Here is a 21,783-nt window from a genome sequence, read left to right as displayed (position 1 = left end):
TTGGCTTTCAGAAAGTAACAAAGGCCCACTTTTACATGCCTTGCAGTGACAATTAATGGCAACAGATTTCTGACTTTTTTGTTGGCTGGACAATAAGATGCATCTTGATAAGCTTTATCTATGTCCAATTTTCAGTTACTCTTACAAGGCCCTCTGAACACCACTAGCAGGGAAGGTGGGTGAAATCTCTTGTTTAAGGACACAACGACTGACCAGGGATTCAAACTGGCAACCCACCAGTTACAGGATGAACTCCTACCATTGTTAACCTTAAAGTAGAAGCTTCTTTATGGTTTGGATCTTTTAATGTTGCTTATTGTCTTGCAACACTCTCAGATAATGCAGTAAGTTAAGTTATCGTTTCTAAAATATTGCATACAGTAATGGCAAAATGCATTACACTGACCAACTGACATCCTGTGTATCTAGCCTCAACAAGCACCTTCATAAATTGTGCTCTTTATGCATTTCTTAGCCTAATTACATACTTCTGCAGTGATTTCTCAGACTCACCTGTGTGTGTAGTCATGCGTTCTTTCCTTTTTCCTCAAAAACAGAAAATGGAATGCTAAATTAATTCAGCACAGCTCCCTAGTGTTTTTATTTTTTTCCTTTATCTGCAAAAAAATCCATTGTTAATAAGATATATGGAGTTCAATCCTTAGTAATATGAGCATACTACAAAAAGCGTCGTCAGCAGTTTCCATTGCACTGCAAGGGGCCATACGTTCCCATTAAAATGTACTCAAAGCCCATTCTGTGGTGCATGATTTGCTGTGTTTAATGTAAATGCACCTGGTTGAATATGGTGAATGTTGAGGACAAATCTGAGCTGATAAATCTGACATGTGCATCAATATTGTCAAAATCTGAACATGAATTTCAAAAACAGATCCCATTAAAAACTGTGACCTGATTTTATACATTCTTCCTGCACATCTGTCTATCTAATGCCACATGTTGATGTGAAAGATACTTCACAAAGTTTTCTCTTTAGAATTGGAGCAGTCTTACAGATCCAAAATAATAGCAGTAAAACCTAGTGACTATAATAATAATACAAAATCAGATGAGGTAATATGCTGTGAAGATAAATAAATAATGTTCCAGCACTGCCACTCTATGCATCTGATACTGAAGCATATGTACTGTGATCTCCAGGTAAGTCAGACTCCATACAGTGTAAACCTTACAATGCACACATTATTTCTTTAAAAAAAAAAGAATCTTTGTGTTGTTTCTCCCGGCACATGCAGCTACTGCAGTTAAAAACTTTGCAGTTGCACATGGTCATCTCAAGAGAGTCCAAGTGGACCCTATTGGTCAGGCACAAATAAATTTAAAAAAATCACACAGGCTTTGATATCAAGCACACCAGTAGGAATGTAGTAAACTTTGCAGACTGTGTGGACAGAGCACTGCATTTTCATTCCTAGATGGCCAGATTATCATTCTAGCTGAGAAAGAGAAAGAAATAAAATTTGTTTATATTTAGACCCACATAACAATTTGGTTTTACATATTCCAACATACATTAAAAACGTGGACTTAAACTTAATTATGTGATAACTGAGGTTGCTTACAGAATTTGTGTATAAAGCTGTAAGCTTTCAGCCAAAGATGCTCCCAGGATTATTAAGTATAGCAAAATAAAGACAAGCAGAGTTCACTAGACACTAAAGACTACACACACTCCAGTGTTTACAAAAACACATTGGACAGTCAAACATTACTGTAATATGATATTGTTTGACAAAAACTCAAAATTGTCTGCCGTATTTGACGTGCTATGTTACCTTTAAAAATGCTAGTGCAATATTTAGGCAGTAGAACAGAGTCACAAGGCAGAAAAAACTCACACCAAGCACAAATAACAATGGTCACAAAGAGTGGGAAGAACAGATTATAGAGGAAAGAAGAAAACAGGCATATATTACACCTGATATCTTCACAGCAATATTTACCAATATCATTGCCATCGCAAGATTTTCTGATATCATGCAGCCCTACTCTGTAATTCTACAGGCTGTACGACTTCACATCATGACGCACTTTGTGTCGTATCCAAGCTAATCGTATTTTGGCACGAAACAGAACAAGAGTTTTTGAATTAGTAATGATATTTATTAATGTGCGTCAGACTCGCTGTGTTTAGCTCTTAAGTGAGTTTTAATTTAGTATGTCATATTAATGCGTGAATATCAAAGTTTATATTAAATGGCTCCTTAAAACTGCTGAACAGGCATGTATCCTGGAAGTTAAAGAGGAAGTTACAGAGGCCAGTAATGATATTAGGGTGTCACACCAACCAGGCCTGTAATAAACTTTGTAAAAGTGAGTGACTCACAACATGAAGGTCAAAGAATGACATAAACATAAATACATAAAACACATAAATAATTCTGGATAATTTATGCTATTTCTCTTCTTTCCTAAGTCATTGTTAATTAAAAATATTATCTACATAATACTTTCTCATCGAGGAGGATAAATGGGGAAATCTAATCTGAGGTGGTTTATTATATTTGTCCGAGCAGAGTGATTGTCAAAACCTCACACTAGAAAATGTTTTGCATTTTGCAATAAAATCACATTGATAATATTTGTTTTTTTAAAAATTATTATATTATAGCAATACTTGCAGTAAAGATACAAGTTTGATCTCAAACTATTTTTATTAGCAATGAATATCAGCTCACTCTGAAGGAAGTTGCTGTAAACATTCACTCTGGCGCGACACTGGAAGTAAATGTACAGTAACCCTCAAAGTTTGTTTGGTAATTGTTAAAATTGCCTCCATCGCCACTTGTGTTTGTTAATGATGACTGAACCCTCATTAGTCCAGCATTTCTGGTGTAGTGTTTTGTCAACTTGCGCTCTAATTCACTGCTTTTCATGATGATAGAAAAGGAATTTGTTGGAGAAATTTACCTCCACAAAAGGCTTTGTGACAGTAGTTAATGACCACACAGTGAAGGACAACCTGGTCGTTAGGCTCTAGAACCTGCAAGCATGTGGTTAATGACATCTATTGACGTGTGTTAAATAATGACTGTGAGGTCTTAAGGTTCTTTACCTTGCAGTGACAATTCTGGATGTGACTTCTGCATGTGTCATCCTCAACACTTCATGAATAGAGAGTGATTTGTATCCATCCTTCACAAAGAAGCATGGTATTAAGTGTAATAGCTATTTTCAAAAAAGTAATAAATGCATAAGTGGAGGACAGAGATAAGAGGATAAACCGAGGTTATTGAACATGTCAAGGTGTTTGATGAATGTTTTCACCATTTTATAGACGCAATGCTTAAACAAGCAGCAGTTACTTTTTAGAAGAAAATAAAAGCACCATAATGTGGATGCACATCTAGTTCATTCTTAAATGTCTAGCTGTCTCTTGTGGGGTATTAAAAAGAGGATCATTTAATGCTAGCTTTGGACAAAACGTTTGGCTCCTTCTTCCTCTTTTAATTTTGCCCGGGACCGGCGAGTGACGTTCTCCGTGGGCGACGTGCAGCGACGGCGTGCTGCTAAAACGAAACAACAACAAAGCGTGTTGACGTCACAGATCACAGAGTTTAATTCATACAAAGCAATGAACAACAAAGCTGCAGAGGAACAGAGATATGCATTTTCTCATAAAAAATAAAGACACACAAGGGGGAAGACAGACAAACACAAAACAAATACAAAAAGGCAAAAAATAGCGGCCGCTCTCTCTCGGCGTGCTCCGTGTACGTAATTTTATACCAAATAGGTGTTTCCCTATTTAATGTATGCAGTCAAGGCGTTCCGTTCTTTGACCAATTAGAAACTCCCTCAGGGACTCAGAAAAACTTGGAAACTCCCCTCATTATGGCAAAGGTGTCTGCTTTTTATCTAAGTCAAAGGGCGGACCACTTCGCGCTCATCTCCGCCTGATACGGGCCGAGGCGCCAAGAAGTCTCTAACCCCTATCGGCCTGTAAATTTTATTGCTCTGTGTGTCAGCGGGGGAGGAAAAAGGCCCTGCTTCCCCATGCTCAACAGAAAACTGTTCCAAACAAGAGCGTTGGCCATCCCTTTACACATGTCGCAAGACCAACTGTATTAAGCATTAAAATCAATCACTTTTTCTTAACAGGGGGAAGACTGAATTATACAGAAGTAAATGCAATGTTACCGTGATAAGATCCCAATCATCCAATCCATATCAATATAGTAAGAAGGATCCCTTTTCATAGAAACAGTAAAGCTAATTTGTTTAGTTCACCGACATCTTTAGAGACTGCAAATAAGCTTGGCAGTAGGTCAAGATAAGTGGTTGGAAATCTAAATACTTATTTACTAAGCTTGGGACTTAAAAAATTAAAAAATTAAAAAAATAATAATTGCGTATAAAACACGTTAAAATGAGTGATTAACTCAATGTACTGTGAAGTGCTTTGGAGTCTTCTGGACTTGGTAAAGCGCTATACAAGTGCAGATCGTTTACCATTTTTTGGGGCGACTGTGGCTCTGTGGGTAGTCGTCTTGTGCTTGGAAGGTTGTAGATTCGATTCCAGCTTTGTCCTGCCACATGTCGATGTGCTCCTGGGCAAATCACTTAACCCCAAACTGCCTACTGATCCACGTATAAAGGGGTGAACATTTGTGAGTGCAAATGGGTGAATGTGACTCGTGTGAGTGGTCGAAATGATTGGAAAAGCGCTATATAAGTCCAGTCCATTTACCATTTCATTCTCTTTACATGCCTTTTCCATTGAAAGAGGTAAACTTGCTAGGACTGGTTGTTAAAAGTCCCTTTACAAATCACCACCAGACTGGTGTCGAGCATGTCCTTTCATTCGGTTAACGACCACCTGGAACCGCCAATGCAACACGTCATCAATTGTACTCCCCGGCTCATTGCAAAATATTTGTTCATGTTTCTTTAGGAGCCAACATCTATTTTGATTGTTACATAACAGTACAAAAGGTATTCAGAGCAAACGTAGTCCTTAGGTAGTCAAACGTCTACTTTCTGAGTGCATGACTGCTAACTTCATCATTTGTATGTCACGTAAGAAAAGCTGTTCCTCAATGGCTCTCCTTCAGTAGAAGTAAACTGAAAAACAAAATGAAAATACTGTAGTGAGGTTGAAGTTTTATTTTTCATACAGCTGCCTGGGGCTAGGGTTACTGGTTGTGTTCTGAGAGTGGCTAGAAATCTCTGGTGTCTCTATTTTTGAGAAGGCTAACTGTCAAAGTGGACTAGTCCATTCAGCTCTCGATGAAATACAACCTTTCATATATCTCAGTGGCACAGAGTAAAAGAAAGAAAGAGTAGGGTAAGAGGGAGATAGGTTTCTTGCTTCGTCTAGCAGAGACATGATCGCATCGGATGCCTGCAGGCTCCGTCTCCGATTCTGCTCCTCTGTTGTTCCAGCTCACCCTCGGGAGACGAGTTCAGAGGGGCGGAGACCTGGGCAAGCAGGCACATGCATCACACAAACACACAACAACTACCTCTGCTTTTCTGTGTGGAAAAACTGCTGCCATTTTAATACTGTTGTGCTCGTCTGTGATTTTTAACAGGACAGATACAAAGGCCAGCCTCTCTCTCACACAGAGTTGGGTAATTAATTGGTTCCAGAGGAACCAAGTACTAATTTACTATCACTTGGGTCACATTTCTTCAGATGTACAAATATGACTAATCTCAAGGCAGCTTCCTTATGGCTTCCTCTCTGTAGGTCCCTGAGGTGAAGCAAAGTGCATGTGTGTATAGTGTTTTTTTTTTGTTGTTTTCTTTTTCAGCCAGATAGGTTCATGTTGCTGTTTTCAGCTTTATAATTAGTGTGTTGTAGAAGCTGGCAGTCCATTTAGTTTGTTATATTGGGTGTTTTGATTGCAACAAACATACATTTCAGTTTGAAAAGAAGCTTTAACATATAACATGTTTATTTATCAATGTTTTTCTAAATAAAATATTGCAAGAATGTAATGAAAATAGATCGCACGGTATTTGTTTTTTTTAAACCAATCAATTTAAACAGTTGAAGATATATATATATTTTAAAAAATCTTACTGAAAAAATAAATAAATAAATGGAAACATTTGCCCAACCTCCTTTTATCTTTTTTTTTTTTGATACATTCACTCTTCATAAAACACATAATGGTTGTTTTTGATACTAATTATTTCCCACAGAAGGGACGGATCTAACTATACTTGCTTCCTCAGTTTATTTAATCACTGCATTCTGCTGAGGTTACACATGTTAAAAAAGGCAATAGGAAGCAATGCAAATTACAGTTGGCTTTGCTGCTTTCTTTCCTCTGCATACTCTGCTAATGAGAACACATTAGCATGCTTTGTTCCACGGAGAATGCAAGTTTCAAAACTAGATAATTCATGATGTGATTCGGGTTTGAACGTGATAAATAAAAATGTCAAGCGAATGGTGAAAAACAAAGCTGATTTGAGATGGGCTTAGCAAGTTATGGTAGACCAGATTTGTTTGCCTTTCAAGCATATTGTACATCAGGAGATGTGGCGGCACTATAAAAACTGAAAGAAAGTGCAAAAAACATTCAAGGTAAGCTTAAACCTAAATATTTGTCACGTTTTTCTTTTAAGTTAGTCACCTTGCTCCAATGTAGTGAAAAGTTGTGTTCAAAGTTCAAATGCAGGTAATAGTTCTTATAAATGCTTTGGGAACACTACTCAGTCTGTTTGAAAAAAAAATTAAGGACAGAAAATAATCAGATAAAATATTTTAACTGAAAACAAACAATATGTTAGAGTAGATGAGTGTGTATGCATTTTATTTGTGCAAACCCAAAGATGAACTCTATATAAACTGAAAATTATTAGAAAAAGCAAGCAGGAACGGTTTGCCAATAGCTTAGCTGCATGCACTTTCTTACAGTAATCATAGGAAACTTTAGATCCTTCTTTGAGCGCCCGAGAGCTGATCATTTAGTGTTTGTCAATCAGGCTTGGCTTGTACACCAGCGTGCTCTAAATTCTGCTTAAATGTAACACAGGAATAAGCTATTTATTTGGTAGGGATAAGTTTAGTATTTCATTTGCACATTTGTCCAAGAAACTCTGACTGCAAACTGTTAAAAAAAAACCTGCTGATTATTCACAGTTAGCGCGACCAAAGGGACCCAGCCGTCCCTGTACAATCTGGAAAAGATTTCATCCATCATTCCTCAACTCATACCATGACATTGCGAAAGCTTATGATTGATTGCGATATTAGTAATTGGATGATTTGAAACTGCAGTCTCCTTTAGTCAAAAAAAAATCACATCTGTGCTCTGATTTCATACTTTCAGCTGAACACGAAGAATTTACCCTTGGGTGACTGTAATTTTCTTTTCATTTGTAGTCAGGCAAACATCAAGGTAGCATTTTTGTGACCTTTTGTCAGTGCAGATCAATGAGTTGGGACTGTGGTTAGTTGGTAGCCTTGATGTTGGAGGAGCAGTGAGCACATTTACTCTGCTTCGCTTCACATGTTCACTTGTGTTTGTTTTCTGAATGTAAAGACTTTGCATGCGTTCACAGCTGTAGACACAGATAGTATAATTTTGCGTCCAGCGAGACAGCGGACTACCCATTAACTAACCATGTAATTAAAGCATTAAAAGTGTCACCATTCCTCCATGAAAGACTTCATGCTTTTAATCAGAACAATTACAGATTCGTTTGCAGGTTTGTATTTGTTTCATGTATGGAGAATTATTTCTCTGAGTCTTGAAGAGAGAATTAGATGAAAGAGCTCCTCTTTATATGGATCAGCCTCAGTAATCAAGTACAGACAGAACAAAGGGTCTGAGGTGTGAGAAATACTTGATGCCAGTGCAATACTGCAGTGGATAGAAATTGGGAAAATGACGTGAAATTGTCAAAATTCCTCAGGACAGTTGCATTTATTGTCACATTCGGGTATCAGCCTACAGATTATATATCTGTGTTGGCTTAAAATCCATCCAGCCCTCAGTGAGATGTAGTCTTGAGACCGTAGTGACAAACTCTGGGTTTTGTCACTTAGGTTTAAAAGACTAACGCTGCTCTGTAGTTGTGACAACTTCTTCCCTGCGAACACCATTTTCTTGACACTTTGAGCAGCTCAGACAGTCGCCTCGGGGTCTGGACGATGTGTCAGAGCCACTGTCTCAACAGACTATCAGTGCCAGGGTCAGACACATATTTTTTTTTTTTTTTTTGATGGATCATTTTATACAGACATCTCTCAGCAATAGCAGCAGACAGGTCATCATAAATTAGACAAGTTCAGAGGATTGTGAATAATAATAATTAGTACAGCAATGGAGAGTGTGTCCTGTACATAGATCCTCTTTTTTTCTATTGTAGGTAGCTGATATTGTTTTGATGTGCTGCATTTAACTGAGTATTTTCTTTTCTTTTTATGAGGAATGTACGTTGTTAAAATTTACTCACCTTAGTGTCTACTTCTTTGTAATTAAGATGTCTATAACTGAACACTGCGCCCAAAACAAAACACAGTTGTAAAGATCATAAAATGTTAATTGCTTTTATTTTTTTGTCTGTCTCTTTATCTAATCTAGAGCAACATTTAAAATTAAACTCATTTAAATTTTTCTTTATTATCTATATTTTATCATCTGCTACTTTAATGCGATGCTTTTATATTTATATGAAGCTCTCTTTTACGCAAATACTTAAATGTCTTTGCTATTTTCTTCTTGTCTTTCCTTTGATGTACCGTAAAGCACTGCATTGCCTCATGAAAGAATGGGCTGGATAAATAAATTTCCTCTGAACTTTATCTTTCTTGTTTTGTTTTTTTTTCTAATTTCCACATTTTTTTTTCAATATACTCAATAAATTCAGCCTCATTCTTTATCATTTTAAGTAACAAGAGGATTGAAATCACACTTTCAGTTGAGCACAGTGGCGATGAAAAAACCCCATAAAAGAACAGTGATTAAGATGAGAGCTGTGATAATGGGAGGGAAGTGAGGGTAAAGGTATGGAGAACTGAATCTCTAATGCAGCACAGAATAGGAAAAAGCAGTGTGTATTCTTTAAAAGGAGAAAAAGTGATGCTCACTTTCAAGAGTGTTTTTATTACGGTATTAACCTTAAATTAATGTAAATTGTAACTTAGAGTACAATGTTGCAGCCTGATACAAACCAGTCTGTTGTCATATGCTTTGCTTCGTTCAGAGGATCTGGACTCTCAGCCATTGAGAACTGATGGCTTGCCAGAGGCGTGGATTCTGATTTAAATTTTTACCCTTGCGCTAACGTTTGGCTGTAACGTATGTATTTACGCCAGTTTGATGTTATGGAGCTTACCGGAAATTGTGTGTTCTGTGGAGTGGAGCAAACATTCTTCACTGCAATTAGAGAATTGCCGAAATAAATCTGAGAAATCAAACTCTATGAGAGAAATCCCAGACGGAGCCTCGATGGGAGATGAGAATCGAGCAAATTTGCATAGAAAGGCATTAGCCAGGCTATGAGAATGTTGCCTTCAGACAAATAAATGTTCCAAAACATCCACAACTTTTCTTTTAATTAAGTTTATATAATCTATTTAAGACATAGAAATAATCTAGATGTTTTTCCTGGTATCATAATGTAACCTTAAAGCGTTAAACATAGATGGTGTTTGTGTCTCGTGATGCATTATTTATCTAAGTATAGTAAAAAGGAAAATCAGCATACTGCTTTCTTATTAAAAAGAATATTCCTCAACAACAATAATCAAACCACAAACATTAAATGCAGCCTGCACTTGGTTGTGATCTGAATTTGCTTTACTCTGACTTCAAGCTGGAATTGAGCTGCTTTGGCTGTGAACTCGAAAATCCGCCTTTCTAGATTTTACATTGTGCTTTTGAACTACGTGTCTGCTTAAATTGCCTACAGTAATCATAAAGGGAGCAAAATTGACTAGATTTGACCCAGTTTCAGCTAGAACTGCCATCAAATATTTTTGAATTTTGCACTGGAAGAATTTTGTTCATGTGAAGAATGATGTCACTCACACTTCTAAATTGGATTTTAATGCAGCCTGTCTCATGTGGAGGTGGCGTTGCATATATGGATTTGCAGACTGTGTAATGAAGCATGTGCTTGAGTGCTAAATGAACTATCTTTGGTAGACAGGGTGGGTCTTGGTTGAAATTGCTGGGTGTGCTTTTGAGAAACACAGCTGGGTGAGTCAGTGTATTTTTACGTGTTTGTGTGATTCAGTGAGTGTGTGTGACTGTGTGTGATCTATGTCCCAGATTTATCTGGACCAGAGCTATGGTTGTGGTCAGACTTGTCACTGAGGCTGCTTCCAAAAATACAGCACAAAGAATTTTGTATAGTTTGGGAATTATTGTGCTCCTTAGACTGAAAAAAACCCCAAAAAGGACAAACTGAAATAGGGTAATATTATCCTAAATTGACCTCGAGACAATGTGTTGAAGTTTTATTAGATGTTTTAGGAAACAAACACTTCTGTAATTAAATAAGAGAGCCAGGGTTAAAACTGATCACCGGCGGAAAAGTTTTGCTTCAGATCCTCAGGGTCTGGGGTTTATTAAACTTCTTTTTTTCCTCCATTGGCTGAAGAAGAAAGTTAACGGAATTTATCCTATTTCTTTCTTTAAATGGTAAGTAGTAAGTAAGGTTAATTTATGTCTCTTTACAGTCAAAAACCACACATTGCTTCAGGAATCCAAAAAACTTAGCAACAACAGGAAAATCAAGTTGTGAGGTCATTAAAAATTTAAGATAAAAGGAAAATAATCAGTTGCTTTTTAAAATGTTAAACAGAGTCATAAGTACGGGGTTTAACGAGCTGTCTCCTTTAGTCATTAAACTGAAACAATGAAACAACAACTTCTGACCAGATAATCTCAGATTGTAAGAGAAAATGCTAAATTCTGACCTCCTTGTCTGCAAAGGTGAGTGAAACTATTGAGCCTTTTCTTGTTATATTAATAAATATAGCAAAGTATAGTAACACTGAGTCAAAGTAGTTGTGACAATGATTACCTGCAAAAACACTTTCTAGGAGAAAGGAAGATTAATGAGGATATGAGCAAGAATCATAATGAGGATGTGGACAACAAGAGAGACAGCACAAACACAGTTATCTGTAGTACAGCATAAGATGGATGGGGAATCTGATTTTATACCTTGTTGAGTCAGAATTTTTTTGTGAACAGAGAAAATTGTGTATGAAACATGGTATAAGCAAACAATACAGGCAAGGTTCACTGCAATAGGGCACTATGGCATAAGAAGCATAGGAATAATCTTAACTTGAACATCAATCAAATTTATCTTTGTTAGATTTTAAAAATCAAAACAAAACTATGATGAATGACATCTGTTTCAAAGAGTTGGAGTTGTTTCACAATGGTGCAATGTTACCAAGAGGCAACATTCAGGAGAAAATCAAGTTCCTCTTTTAATTTTGAATTTAAAATGGCATGAAGTGTTCGCCATTGAAACTATCACAACATTTATATTTGTATTTATGAAATAGAATGTCAACAACAGAAAAAAAAAAACATATTCAATATGATACAGTATTGCTAACTAGCAATGAACCTTAAAAATATGTAGCACTTAAGGATGATCAACATTTCTGTTAATAATATTGTTTTATCACTTATTCTCGACAAGGACAGAAATTAGTAGTCACTAAAGAAAAAGCTCAACCAAGAATCAGGAAACCACATTGTGAAATACATTCTGGAACTGAGAAAAAAAAAAAAGAAAGACATAGAAAGTGAAAGGCCGTATATGTGCACCTTTGATTTGTGCACCAAAGGCCACACTGTGCACTGCAGATAAGGTTTTGAAACAAACAAGCCATCAGATTCGAATGCACTTTTCAATTCCGCGTTTTTAGAGACGCAAACATTTCTTCCCTTGGAATAAATCTGCCCTCTGATCTGGGGGTTACCGAGCGGAAATGGTCCTGCTGGGTGGCGATGAGCCTTTGATGACAAAATCATCACTCCACTCAACTTCACTGAGCCTTTGTGACACCCAACAGACTAAGGTGCACTAGAGGCATAAACATTGAGGGGAGAAGGTCAATAAAGGTAGACAGTGAGGGATGAGGGACAGATAACATTAACAGACTGAAAGATTTCACCACATGGCACAGAATTAGTTCTTGCGAACGTGAGAGGCGCACAAAAATCAGACTTCTCTGTCAATCTTGTGGTGTTTTATGCTGCAGTCAGGCACCTCAGCCGCCTCTCTGTAAGTGAGACAGCTGTTTTGTTCCTCTGCAGGATTTTTATTTATTTTTTTGGTAGCCAGTGGCCATCTAACTCAGCCGGACAGTTGACTTGACCAATATTTTATAAATACGTTTAGGTATAAATAATTGAAAAATGTGACATCTGCAATGTTATATATTCATGTCCTTTATCAGATAAAAATATATATAAAAATAATTTTATAAATTATAACAGCGAGACAAAATAAACATTAACTTGAATGGCGGACAGGAGTGATAAACAGGTAAACCTGATCAGTTGCAGCCCAAACACACCTCCTTGTGAAGCAGATCGTGTCGTTGTGTGTTCTGGTCTCGAACAAAGTCTGGGTGAATTTCGATATGAATGTGCATGATCTGTCTGGCCACAGAGAAAATTCAGGAAGAGGAAAAAGCATCTATCAGCACTGTTGTGTGACCCCCATCTCACACTCCCCTGACTGTTTGGACAGATGGATCATTGCTGCATCACTCACACTTGACAATTGTGGTTGTTGCATGGGAGCCTGATGCATGTGTGTGTGCGTGTCCATTTACGTGTTATTGTCACGAATACAAAGGCAGGATTTAGTGTATTTGTGAGCCTATTCATTATGTATGGTGCAATTCAACCATCATGAAGTCCCTCTAAGACAAAATCAATGGCGGTGTTGATATGACCTCTCTCCACTCGTTACTGCAGGTAGAATTCAATAGATTAGTTAACTGACACCCCCCACTTGACCTGGGAGTGTGACCTGTGTTGCACTGTTCATTTAAAACTAAATTTGTCATGATTTGATGTTACTGAAATGTCTTTTAAAATGAATTAATTTCAAGGCTGTCAAGCACAAAAAAAGATACATTTACAAAACATAAAGACTTCAATTGAGGTCTTAACATTCACAGAGACGGTGGAAGAATTTGATACAGTAATACGCAATGCTACTATTGACTTCAAGATTAGGTAAATTAGCTTACCCTTTCAAGTAAGAATAAATGCTCACTGGACACTTAACTTGGTTCAGTCTGAGTTTAAAATAAAATGCCATAGCTCAGAAAAACTGCCCTAACATTGTTATTGGATGGATTTGTGATGAGTGAGTCGCTTTGTGCGAGTGATGCTGCACACAGAAGCTTTGAGCTCTTTCTTCCTGGAAGGAAGCACCTTTCAACCACTTCAGACATCATGCAGGCTCAGAAAAGGCTGCAACAGGACAACGCAGGCGAGACAGGATGCATGTACCAGTAACATGTGAGCCTCTTGCAAAACAATGACAAGCATCTAGCTGGATACCTCCTGTGCTTCCAGTGACTCTCCTCCATATTTGTGTGCAGAATAAACTCTGTGTTATGCCAGAGTTTGGACTCTATGAGATTTGCCCCTCTATATCTGTATGTGAATGTTGTTAACATTCTAAAACCAAGTGTTGGTCAGTACAAAAGTATATTGTCATTCTATGAGTATGCAAAAGTTTAATTAGAATCCAGTATTTGTTGGTTGTTGTACTCAACCTGTCATGAATATGCAGTTTTCATACCAATAAAACATTCTACCTGCTTGGCTGGATTCTCACACCTGTCGCAGTTAAAAGTGTCTGCTTAGGATCGCAAAGAGATCTGGAAGCAATGTGAAGCGTGAGAAGCCACTGGATATTGTCATTGCAGAATTCAACAATTGTATCCATAAAAAAAAAAACACACACACATTTATTTCTAATATCATGCAGCCCTAGTTTGTATTATGTAGAATTAGTGCCAACTTTTCATACTGCACTCCTGGATTTTTTTTCTAGTGTGCCTACAAGCAGGAAATTTGAACTTGCATATTTCATTAGAGTATGTGAATTTAAATGAATAGCTTAAGTGATACAATTATATTTGAAGGCCAAACATTGAAAGTTAAAAGAAAGGAAAAGTCTAGAGTTTTTGGTAAAAGTTTTCAGGAAAATGAATGTAGTAAACCCAGTGGATTAGGTGTGTTAGGAGGAAACTTATTGATCATGTTTGCAATGGTAAGTTTTTGGTTCAGTTACTAGGATTTTCATTTACTAATAAACAGACATTTCTCAAAAACTCATAAATTTAAGCAATTAGTGGTTGGCTATAGATTTATTTTTCATTGAAGACATGATTTCGATCAAAGTCACTCCTTGTCCCCACCCAGCCCTACCCCCACCTTTAACCCGCAGGTCGTTTTATCCATCTTCTATCATTATCACTGGTTGGATACAGTCCTAATAACCTCTATGGCAAAAAGGAAGCTCAGTTGTAGGTATTCTGTAAAGTGTAACCTGAGGGCTAAGAAAATGACAGCCTCTCCAGCTGCTGTTTCAGGAACAGTCATCAATCAAGGAGAAATGGGAACATCACTATTCTGCTGGTGCAGCAATAAGAAACCAATTCTCACATAAAATTCTTTAGAAATCTCATCTACTGGGTGCAGCGGTGGTACAGGTGTAAAGCATGCGACCCATGTACAGGGCACCTCAGGTTCAAGTCCCAGCTTGATGGCCTTTCTCCTTGCTCTCATCCTGCCTTCCTGTCTGATCCTTGTCAAATAAAGGCCCCTAAAACCAAAAAATCTTTAAAAACATATGTAATTAGGAAATTCTATCTTCTTTCAAAGTTAAACTGAACTGTTATACATTCATATTAAATAAATTAGAATATGATTCCAAAGCTTTTGTCAGATGTAAAGTACCTGTTGAAAATAATGACCATTTATATGGTACATTTAATACCACCAGGTATTAAATATACTTTTCATTAGGCCCACATTTCTTTATTAAATATATTTTTTATTGCTCTGGTGTAATCTTCTAATCTTAAATGTCATGTTTTCCTTAGCTGCAAGCGTAAAGTTATAATTCACAGCCATGTAGTTGTGTAATGACTAATGTGTTTACCTTAGTGAACTGATTTATTGAAATGAATTAGCTTTTCAAAAATACTCTCCCTTATTGAAAATGACTGTATATGACAACACCCTTTGCTATGTAATTGTTTTTATACGTGGCTTGTGGCACTGCTGTTCTGTGCCTTGGCAGTATGTGAATGTTTTCCATCAAAAAGTCCCTGGGCGGGCGTGCTGTGGTGGCGCAGGGGGCTAGCACGCCCCACGTTTGGAGGCCTTAGTCCTCGACGCGGACGTCGCGGGTTCGACTCCCGGTCTCGACGACCTTTACCGCATGTCTTCCCCCCTCTCCTCACCCTCTTTCCTGTCTGCCTACTGTGGAAAAAAATCGCAAAAACTCTTCGGAGAAAAAAAAGAAAAAAAAAAAAAGTCCCTGGGTGATATTACAGTGTTTACCATAAATGCACTTGCGGTGCCCATTCGTTCACATGTGAGAAAGTGAGCAGAAGTAAGAAAAAATGGAGGCCTGTTCAAATTCCCCAGAGATGATTTAGCGTTAAATCACCAAACAGCACAGAAATCTCTCTCTGTTCTTTCCCACAGGACTGGTTGGAGGCGTGTGGTGAGTTAAAACAAGAGGATGTACTAGATATCTCTGTATGGCAATGATGCAACAAGTCAGATGATTCGTTGTGTAACTATTGCAGTTTGTGTTGTGTTACGTACATTACAAAATATGATGCAAACACATATGAGCGCATAAATCATGCCATCCGTGGGCCTCCCAAAGGCTTATTTTTGAAATGTATGACTTATAAAAGGCCTTTAGATGTCTTAGTTGTTTCCCCTTATGATGGTCTTTTTCCTTTTTGGCTGTTTCTTGTGCTAATACTGGGCAGCAAAAAAAAGTAGAGGCAGAGGGGAGAGATATACTGTAGATGTTTCTGTCTAAATTCTGAAAATATTTTTGTCTTTAATTTCTGTTATTTTTCTTTACTGACAGTTTACTCCTATAAACTGTCACATTTGCAATAGTTTAATGAAATTAGATGAGTTCATGAGTTGGTTGTAATTGGCTTGATAGATCCTGTAAATTGTGACCCTTCAGCTGGTAAAATTCTTAAGTATGTCACCTTACATCTTTCAGTTGTGGACAGAAAACAGCTGAAACCAGTGTGTTATTGTCAATACTAAGATTTTAATTAGCATGTGAAGGATTTGAAAGTTGTGTAGTGTATCTATAATTTAAAAAACACAAAATATCATAAAAGCATTTTTACAATTGGTCACTAAGAAAAAGTAAATCTTCAGCATTTAGTGTAAGAAAATGTTTTGACTTGGATACTTTCCTTAGACTTTTGAGAATTGGGACTGCTGTGTAAATTGCAACACTTTGTACACTTCTTTGTGATAAAATAACCAACAAGGAAGACCTAAATATAAATATGATGTCTTATCTGTCTACCTAAATGTTTATATGCTGAAATAAGACTTTCCTTTGGTGTCCAGGATGCTATATAATATTGCATCACGAGGAAGAAAAGATTTGAACTTGGAACTTATCACCAAGGGAAATTAATCAAAATACAACAAGAAACATTGCAAAAAAAAAGCTACTTAATAATAAGGACTTGATATATTATAAACACTATTTAGTCCAACTTGCATATTGTCTTCCTTCTTGCCCCTCCTCTACTCACCTTCTATTGCCAAATACATTTTTCATTAAAAACACAACCTAAAAAAAATCTAAAACCCGGTTTGGTGTCCAAGCTCAAAAGTTTGGAGAACACGTTAAAGGTTTGTGCATTTTGGAGGTCTGCGTGTTTCTCCCTATGCGAGAGCACCCCACCAGTGGGTAGACAAGTGCATAACAAACTTGGTATCTAATTGAGCATATAATTGCCTCGCATTTTTGGGGTACAGATGTCTTGTTAAAATTCTTTTAGTTGGTGTCAGTTTACATTCTGCCCCAGCAGACGGCCGTGCCACTGAGTGCATCATAATGAGTTAGTTGGATGAATTTAAACCCAGTTTAAGGTTAATGTTGTAACCTTGGCTTGAGAAAAGCAGCGACCAATGTTGCCTCCATATTAATGAACAACTCTGATTTTACTTCAAATTAACTAAAGATCTATGCAGATTGCACTGTGTTTTTGATGTACACCAGAAAACATTTTCAAGGTCTTGCAAAGACCATTCATGTTCTGATTGATAGTCAGTGTCATGGTGCATTCTTAGTCCTCAGGCCATTATTTTGTAATCTCATGGTGACTCTTTCTAGTCAATAATACATGTGCTGAGAAACGCTTGAAAACGTATGTTTTTTGAGAGAAAGATTTAAAACGGTTTTTCTACATGCTGATCTGAGCTTAAGCTTCTTTCTGCTAACTCATTGCATGTGTGAAAGCCGCTTGTGCTTGCACATTCACTTACACAAATTCCTGCAAATACAAGAAACTAAATCTCTGTTCCACATAAACACTCATTTTATCTAATTTCCTTAGTTAGCCTCACCTCTTTGTCCTGCAGATTGTGAAATATTTTCTTTAAGCAAATGCAGACATAAAACATTAGGAGTGTACAGTTGGAAGAAAGTCCTGGAAGTCTAGAGAGTAAGATGGGATTTTGTTGAGGAAAATGTTGTTATAGACTGCAAAGACAACTAACAAGAGAGGGAAATGGACTTTGAAATGACTAAAATGAAAGAAAAGGACTGAAGAAGCTGATGTGAGAACCACCAAGACAAAAAGGAAATAGGCTTTAGTGAAAAAACTGCCTGGGTGTTGCTTTCTATTCTGCAGATGACAGGTGCTTTTTAAATCTCCACTGCCTGTGCCTCACAGAAATATGCCCCAAGATCCTGCAAACAGAACTCAATTGAACCTTTCAGGAAATTCAAGGAAAAAAATGTAAAGAAGCTTTCACCATTGTGATCTTATTTGAGAATTTGAACAGAAACACGTCTCATGTTGCACCCCACCATCAGTTCAAGCTTGAAGGAAGATTCACACTTCAGGGAACAGTGGAGGCAAGGTTTACGTACAGAGAGCGTTGCCTACAGAGAGGCTTTGTTTTGCTTTTTTTTGCTTTTTTTGTCAGCAAGCTGATTTTTCTCATGTTTTTCTACCTTCATGCATGAAAACAAAATGAACCTTTTTATTTTTATTATTTGCTACCTACAATATACACTAAATGGACACTATCCGGGAGGGAGAGTTGTTCTGTTTTTTTTTTTCTTTTATCAGCATAATAAATGAAACAAACAGTTCACATAAAATAAAGAAAATAGAAGTGTTCTTCAATTTCAGCTGGAATACATTTTGGGAAAAATGAAACAAATGATTTCCATTATCATCTTCACTATCTTTACTCACTTCACCACCAAAGCTGCCAGTGATGAGCCATGCAAAGTCAGTGGAGCTCTCTTGCTTGTGCTGCTCGCAGCGTGAATCATTCCTGTAATAGCATCATATTAATGATTAAAAATTAATGATGTAGGTGGTCTAGACAGCTCATCAATTCACCCCCACAAAGAAAGAAATTATGAACAACTGAGCTGTGCAAACGCCTTTGTTTTTCTTGCAGCGACTGAATTTTCTATCCAGCATAAATCTGTTTGATGCGTAACATAATAATCACGTTCTGTAATTGGAGGGCTTAGCTATGAATAAAACAGAACAGATTTACATCAGCCAAAACATTCAGTTGACCCTTAGGGAAACAGGTGAAGCTCTACATCGTACAAGTTTTACTCACTGGCACACAAAAAGTAATAAACTATTAATAATGTAAAAACACATAAATACACAAAATGCAGAGAGCTGCTTCTGCATTCCTTGAAGAAATATGTTAAGGTTTAACTTCACTGGAAACAAAAAACTTTGTCAAAAGAGGCATATTTCAGTCACTAACGGACATGGATGCCCACTTTAGGTGAATGAGGTAATGTAGAACATGTCTGATTCATGCACTCAGTGTGAGAGGTGAAAAGTCTCTCTGTACCTGTGAGAAGTTCACACACTGCTGCCAAAATCTGCAGAATATTGTCTTTTTCGTCTTTCACATTCGCTCCCCTTCTCACCTCTGCTTCTCAGTTGGAACATATATCTTTTTGCTGCTTCTCATTTCCTCATCTAAAACTTTGGGGAATACAGCAGATGATGAAGATTTATCGTGGCCAAACTGAAACTGTATGCAGATCATACTTTTCCCTAAACCTTAATCTGTCATTTTCTCCTTCTGTCCTACCAGGTGTGCCCTCTTGCTCTTGGCCTTTGAGGCCTAAGGAGAAAAAAAGCAAAGCCCAGACCCCCATGGGACGCCCTGTTATCCAGCATGCACTGCTGCTGTTGCAGTGCATGTTGGTCCTGCGCCCTTGTGGTGTTGCCAGTAGGAGAGGGCCGGTGCTACTGCCTGAATCTCCCTGCCACAAGACGGAGCACCCACTCATCCCACACTCAGGTAAGTTATCAAAGGATTAGCTCTCTCATCCCTTTTACATATATGAAAATTAGATGTAAAATATGTAATAAATGTGAAAGTATTGAGACAATATATACAACCATTTATTTGTGTAGCTACAATCATATGGTTAAGTGTTGAAACTGAATTTGCAAAATAAATGCCAACTCTCTTATTAGCTGGCTGCAAAGTACAGTCATATTTCTTATATTGTATATCATTTCAACAACAATAGACATCTCAGTAAGCAATAGAGAAGTTGTTCATGTTGTTCTGCCCCATTTTGAATGATGCTCTGGGAGAAGGGCCACATTTCGCTCATCAAAGACCACAAAAACTACTCCATGACAGTGAGTTTTTCTCTTCTAGTTTCTATATTTTTCCAGCATATCTGCATACTTCTACTTCTAACTTCTGAAAGTTCCATAGTTGCTACCAGACAAACAGTATTTCTCAAGTTTCTTCTTTGTAATAAGCAAGATGTTGACATTAGAAAAAGAAATAGCTTTTCTTTAGGTTCTTTTGCTCTGTTTACTTGTTGTTTACATTTTGTGCCAAGGACACATTTTTCTTTGTGTAATATTGTGTATCTTCCCTCAGCCACTTCTATGAGGATGCAATGATATATAATTATAACATATCAATTTGTCAACCAAAATTTGGTAAATCTGTATTTTCTCCAATTAATGAAATAGTTTGACAAAACCAGGTTTGTAACATATTCTATTTGAAGCTGCGGTCTCTAAAATATTGTTCTAATTTTCAAGAATTTCTCATGTATAAAATAATGAAACTGTGTAGCTTCAATTTGGTATAATTTTTTAAATGGACAGTTAAGTTGCTTATATATCATTGTATGTACACAGCGGTAGGTACTTGCTGTGTGTACTAGTATTCAGTAGTGTCTTATTATACTTTGATTTTATTACTTTTGTGTTCAGCAATCAGCAAAATTGGACATTGCAACATAATGGTAATACTTTGAAAGGAAATTTTGTATCCCAAAGATCTCCCCTCCTGCCTAAAGATCATTCTTAAATCCCCATTGCCCTATTGAGTATTTACCTTGCCCTTTATTGGCATATAAGTACATGTGGATGAAAGTAAAAAGCTCTCCTCTATTGCCTTTTCATCCAATACTGTACCATACATAAATTGACCTCATACTAAGCGAGACTGCCACAGAGTTTGACAGACATAAGCTTTGCTACTTAGTGACCCAATTTATATTTTAGACTACATCATTTATGAACGTGCTGCTCAAATGTTCAAGCAACGACCCAAAAATAAAATAGTTTAATCTTAAACTATGCAGATATTCAGTTTATCAGCATAAGGTTGACTGTCAGTATGGTGTTCTGTTTCTGAAATGCTCTGTTAGTTTTAGGTCAGATGTGATGACACACACCTTCCAGAAAGTTACTTTGTCATCTTGCTAGTTGACAGAATATTTTCCCAAAAGGCTTGGGAAAAGTTATGTGCTTTTTGGTCAGCAGTGGTTTTGGCCTTGGAATCCTCCCATGGAGGCCATTTTTACCTAGACTTTCTTTCTTATTGTTGAATCATGAATACTGACCATAACTGTGGCAGGTAGGAACTGCAGTACCTTAGACGTTTTTATAAAAAAAACCAATAATCTTTAATAAAAAAATAAATAAATAACAGAACTATAGGCCAGTTTCCAGCTTTCCATTCCTCAGCAAAATGATTGAAAAAGCTGTGGTTCAACAGCTAAATAGTTTCTTAACAATAACAAACTGCTTTGAAGTCTTTCAGTCCAGTTCCCATTCTCACCACTGTACTAAGACTTTCCTTGTCAAAGTGTTCAATGCTATCCACATAAATATGGACTGTGGGAGAACCACAGCGCTGGTTCTGTTGGACCTCAGCACAGCTTTCAACACTGTTGACCATGACGTATTATTAAAACAGTTGGAGAGCTGAGTCAGACTTCCAAAACATCCAAAACAGTGAGATCCTGTAAATAAAGGCAAAAATGCACCTGCTTAGAGTTTCCCTTAAGTAATAACAACTGGAACATTGATTGATATATTTGGTGGTAATTATTCTTGATGATTTTGATGAAGGCATTTGACAAAACGTAATGTTTGTTGCTTGTTTCAAAATTGGTTCTTGTGTTATGTTGTTTTATCATGCCAATCATTTTGAACTGCCTTTTTCCTGAAATGTGCTACACAAATACATTTGACTTGAACTGAAATGCAGA

At 37.1% G+C, this 21,783-nt stretch overlaps 1 protein-coding gene across 4 annotated transcripts in view; it reads left to right on the top strand.

The window, feature by feature from the left end:
- sema5a (sema domain, seven thrombospondin repeats (type 1 and type 1-like), transmembrane domain (TM) and short cytoplasmic domain, (semaphorin) 5A) overlaps nt 1–21,783 on the top strand; it is a 151,183-nt gene that overhangs the window by 22,419 nt on the left and 106,981 nt on the right. For 3 of the 4 annotated variants that reach the window (XR_004337338.1, XM_032551350.1, XM_032551352.1), the window contains exon 2: nt 19,347–19,556. Coding sequence is in view for 3 of the 4 variants with exons in the window: in XM_032551350.1 (XP_032407241.1) it covers nt 19,409–19,556 (148 nt within the window). In the remaining variant the exon portion in view is untranslated. Of the gene's footprint in view, nt 1–13,242; nt 13,258–19,346; nt 19,557–21,783 lie in introns of those variants that run through there. The other variant, XM_032551351.1, reaches the window with a different exon arrangement.

The sequence above is a fragment of the Xiphophorus hellerii genome, chromosome 21 (genome assembly GCF_003331165.1).
Source record: "Xiphophorus hellerii strain 12219 chromosome 21, Xiphophorus_hellerii-4.1, whole genome shotgun sequence".
Lineage (NCBI taxonomy): Eukaryota > Metazoa > Chordata > Actinopteri > Cyprinodontiformes > Poeciliidae > Xiphophorus > Xiphophorus hellerii.
The sequence above is the reverse complement of the archived record's forward strand: the minus strand, read 5'-3'. Positions and strand labels throughout refer to the sequence as shown.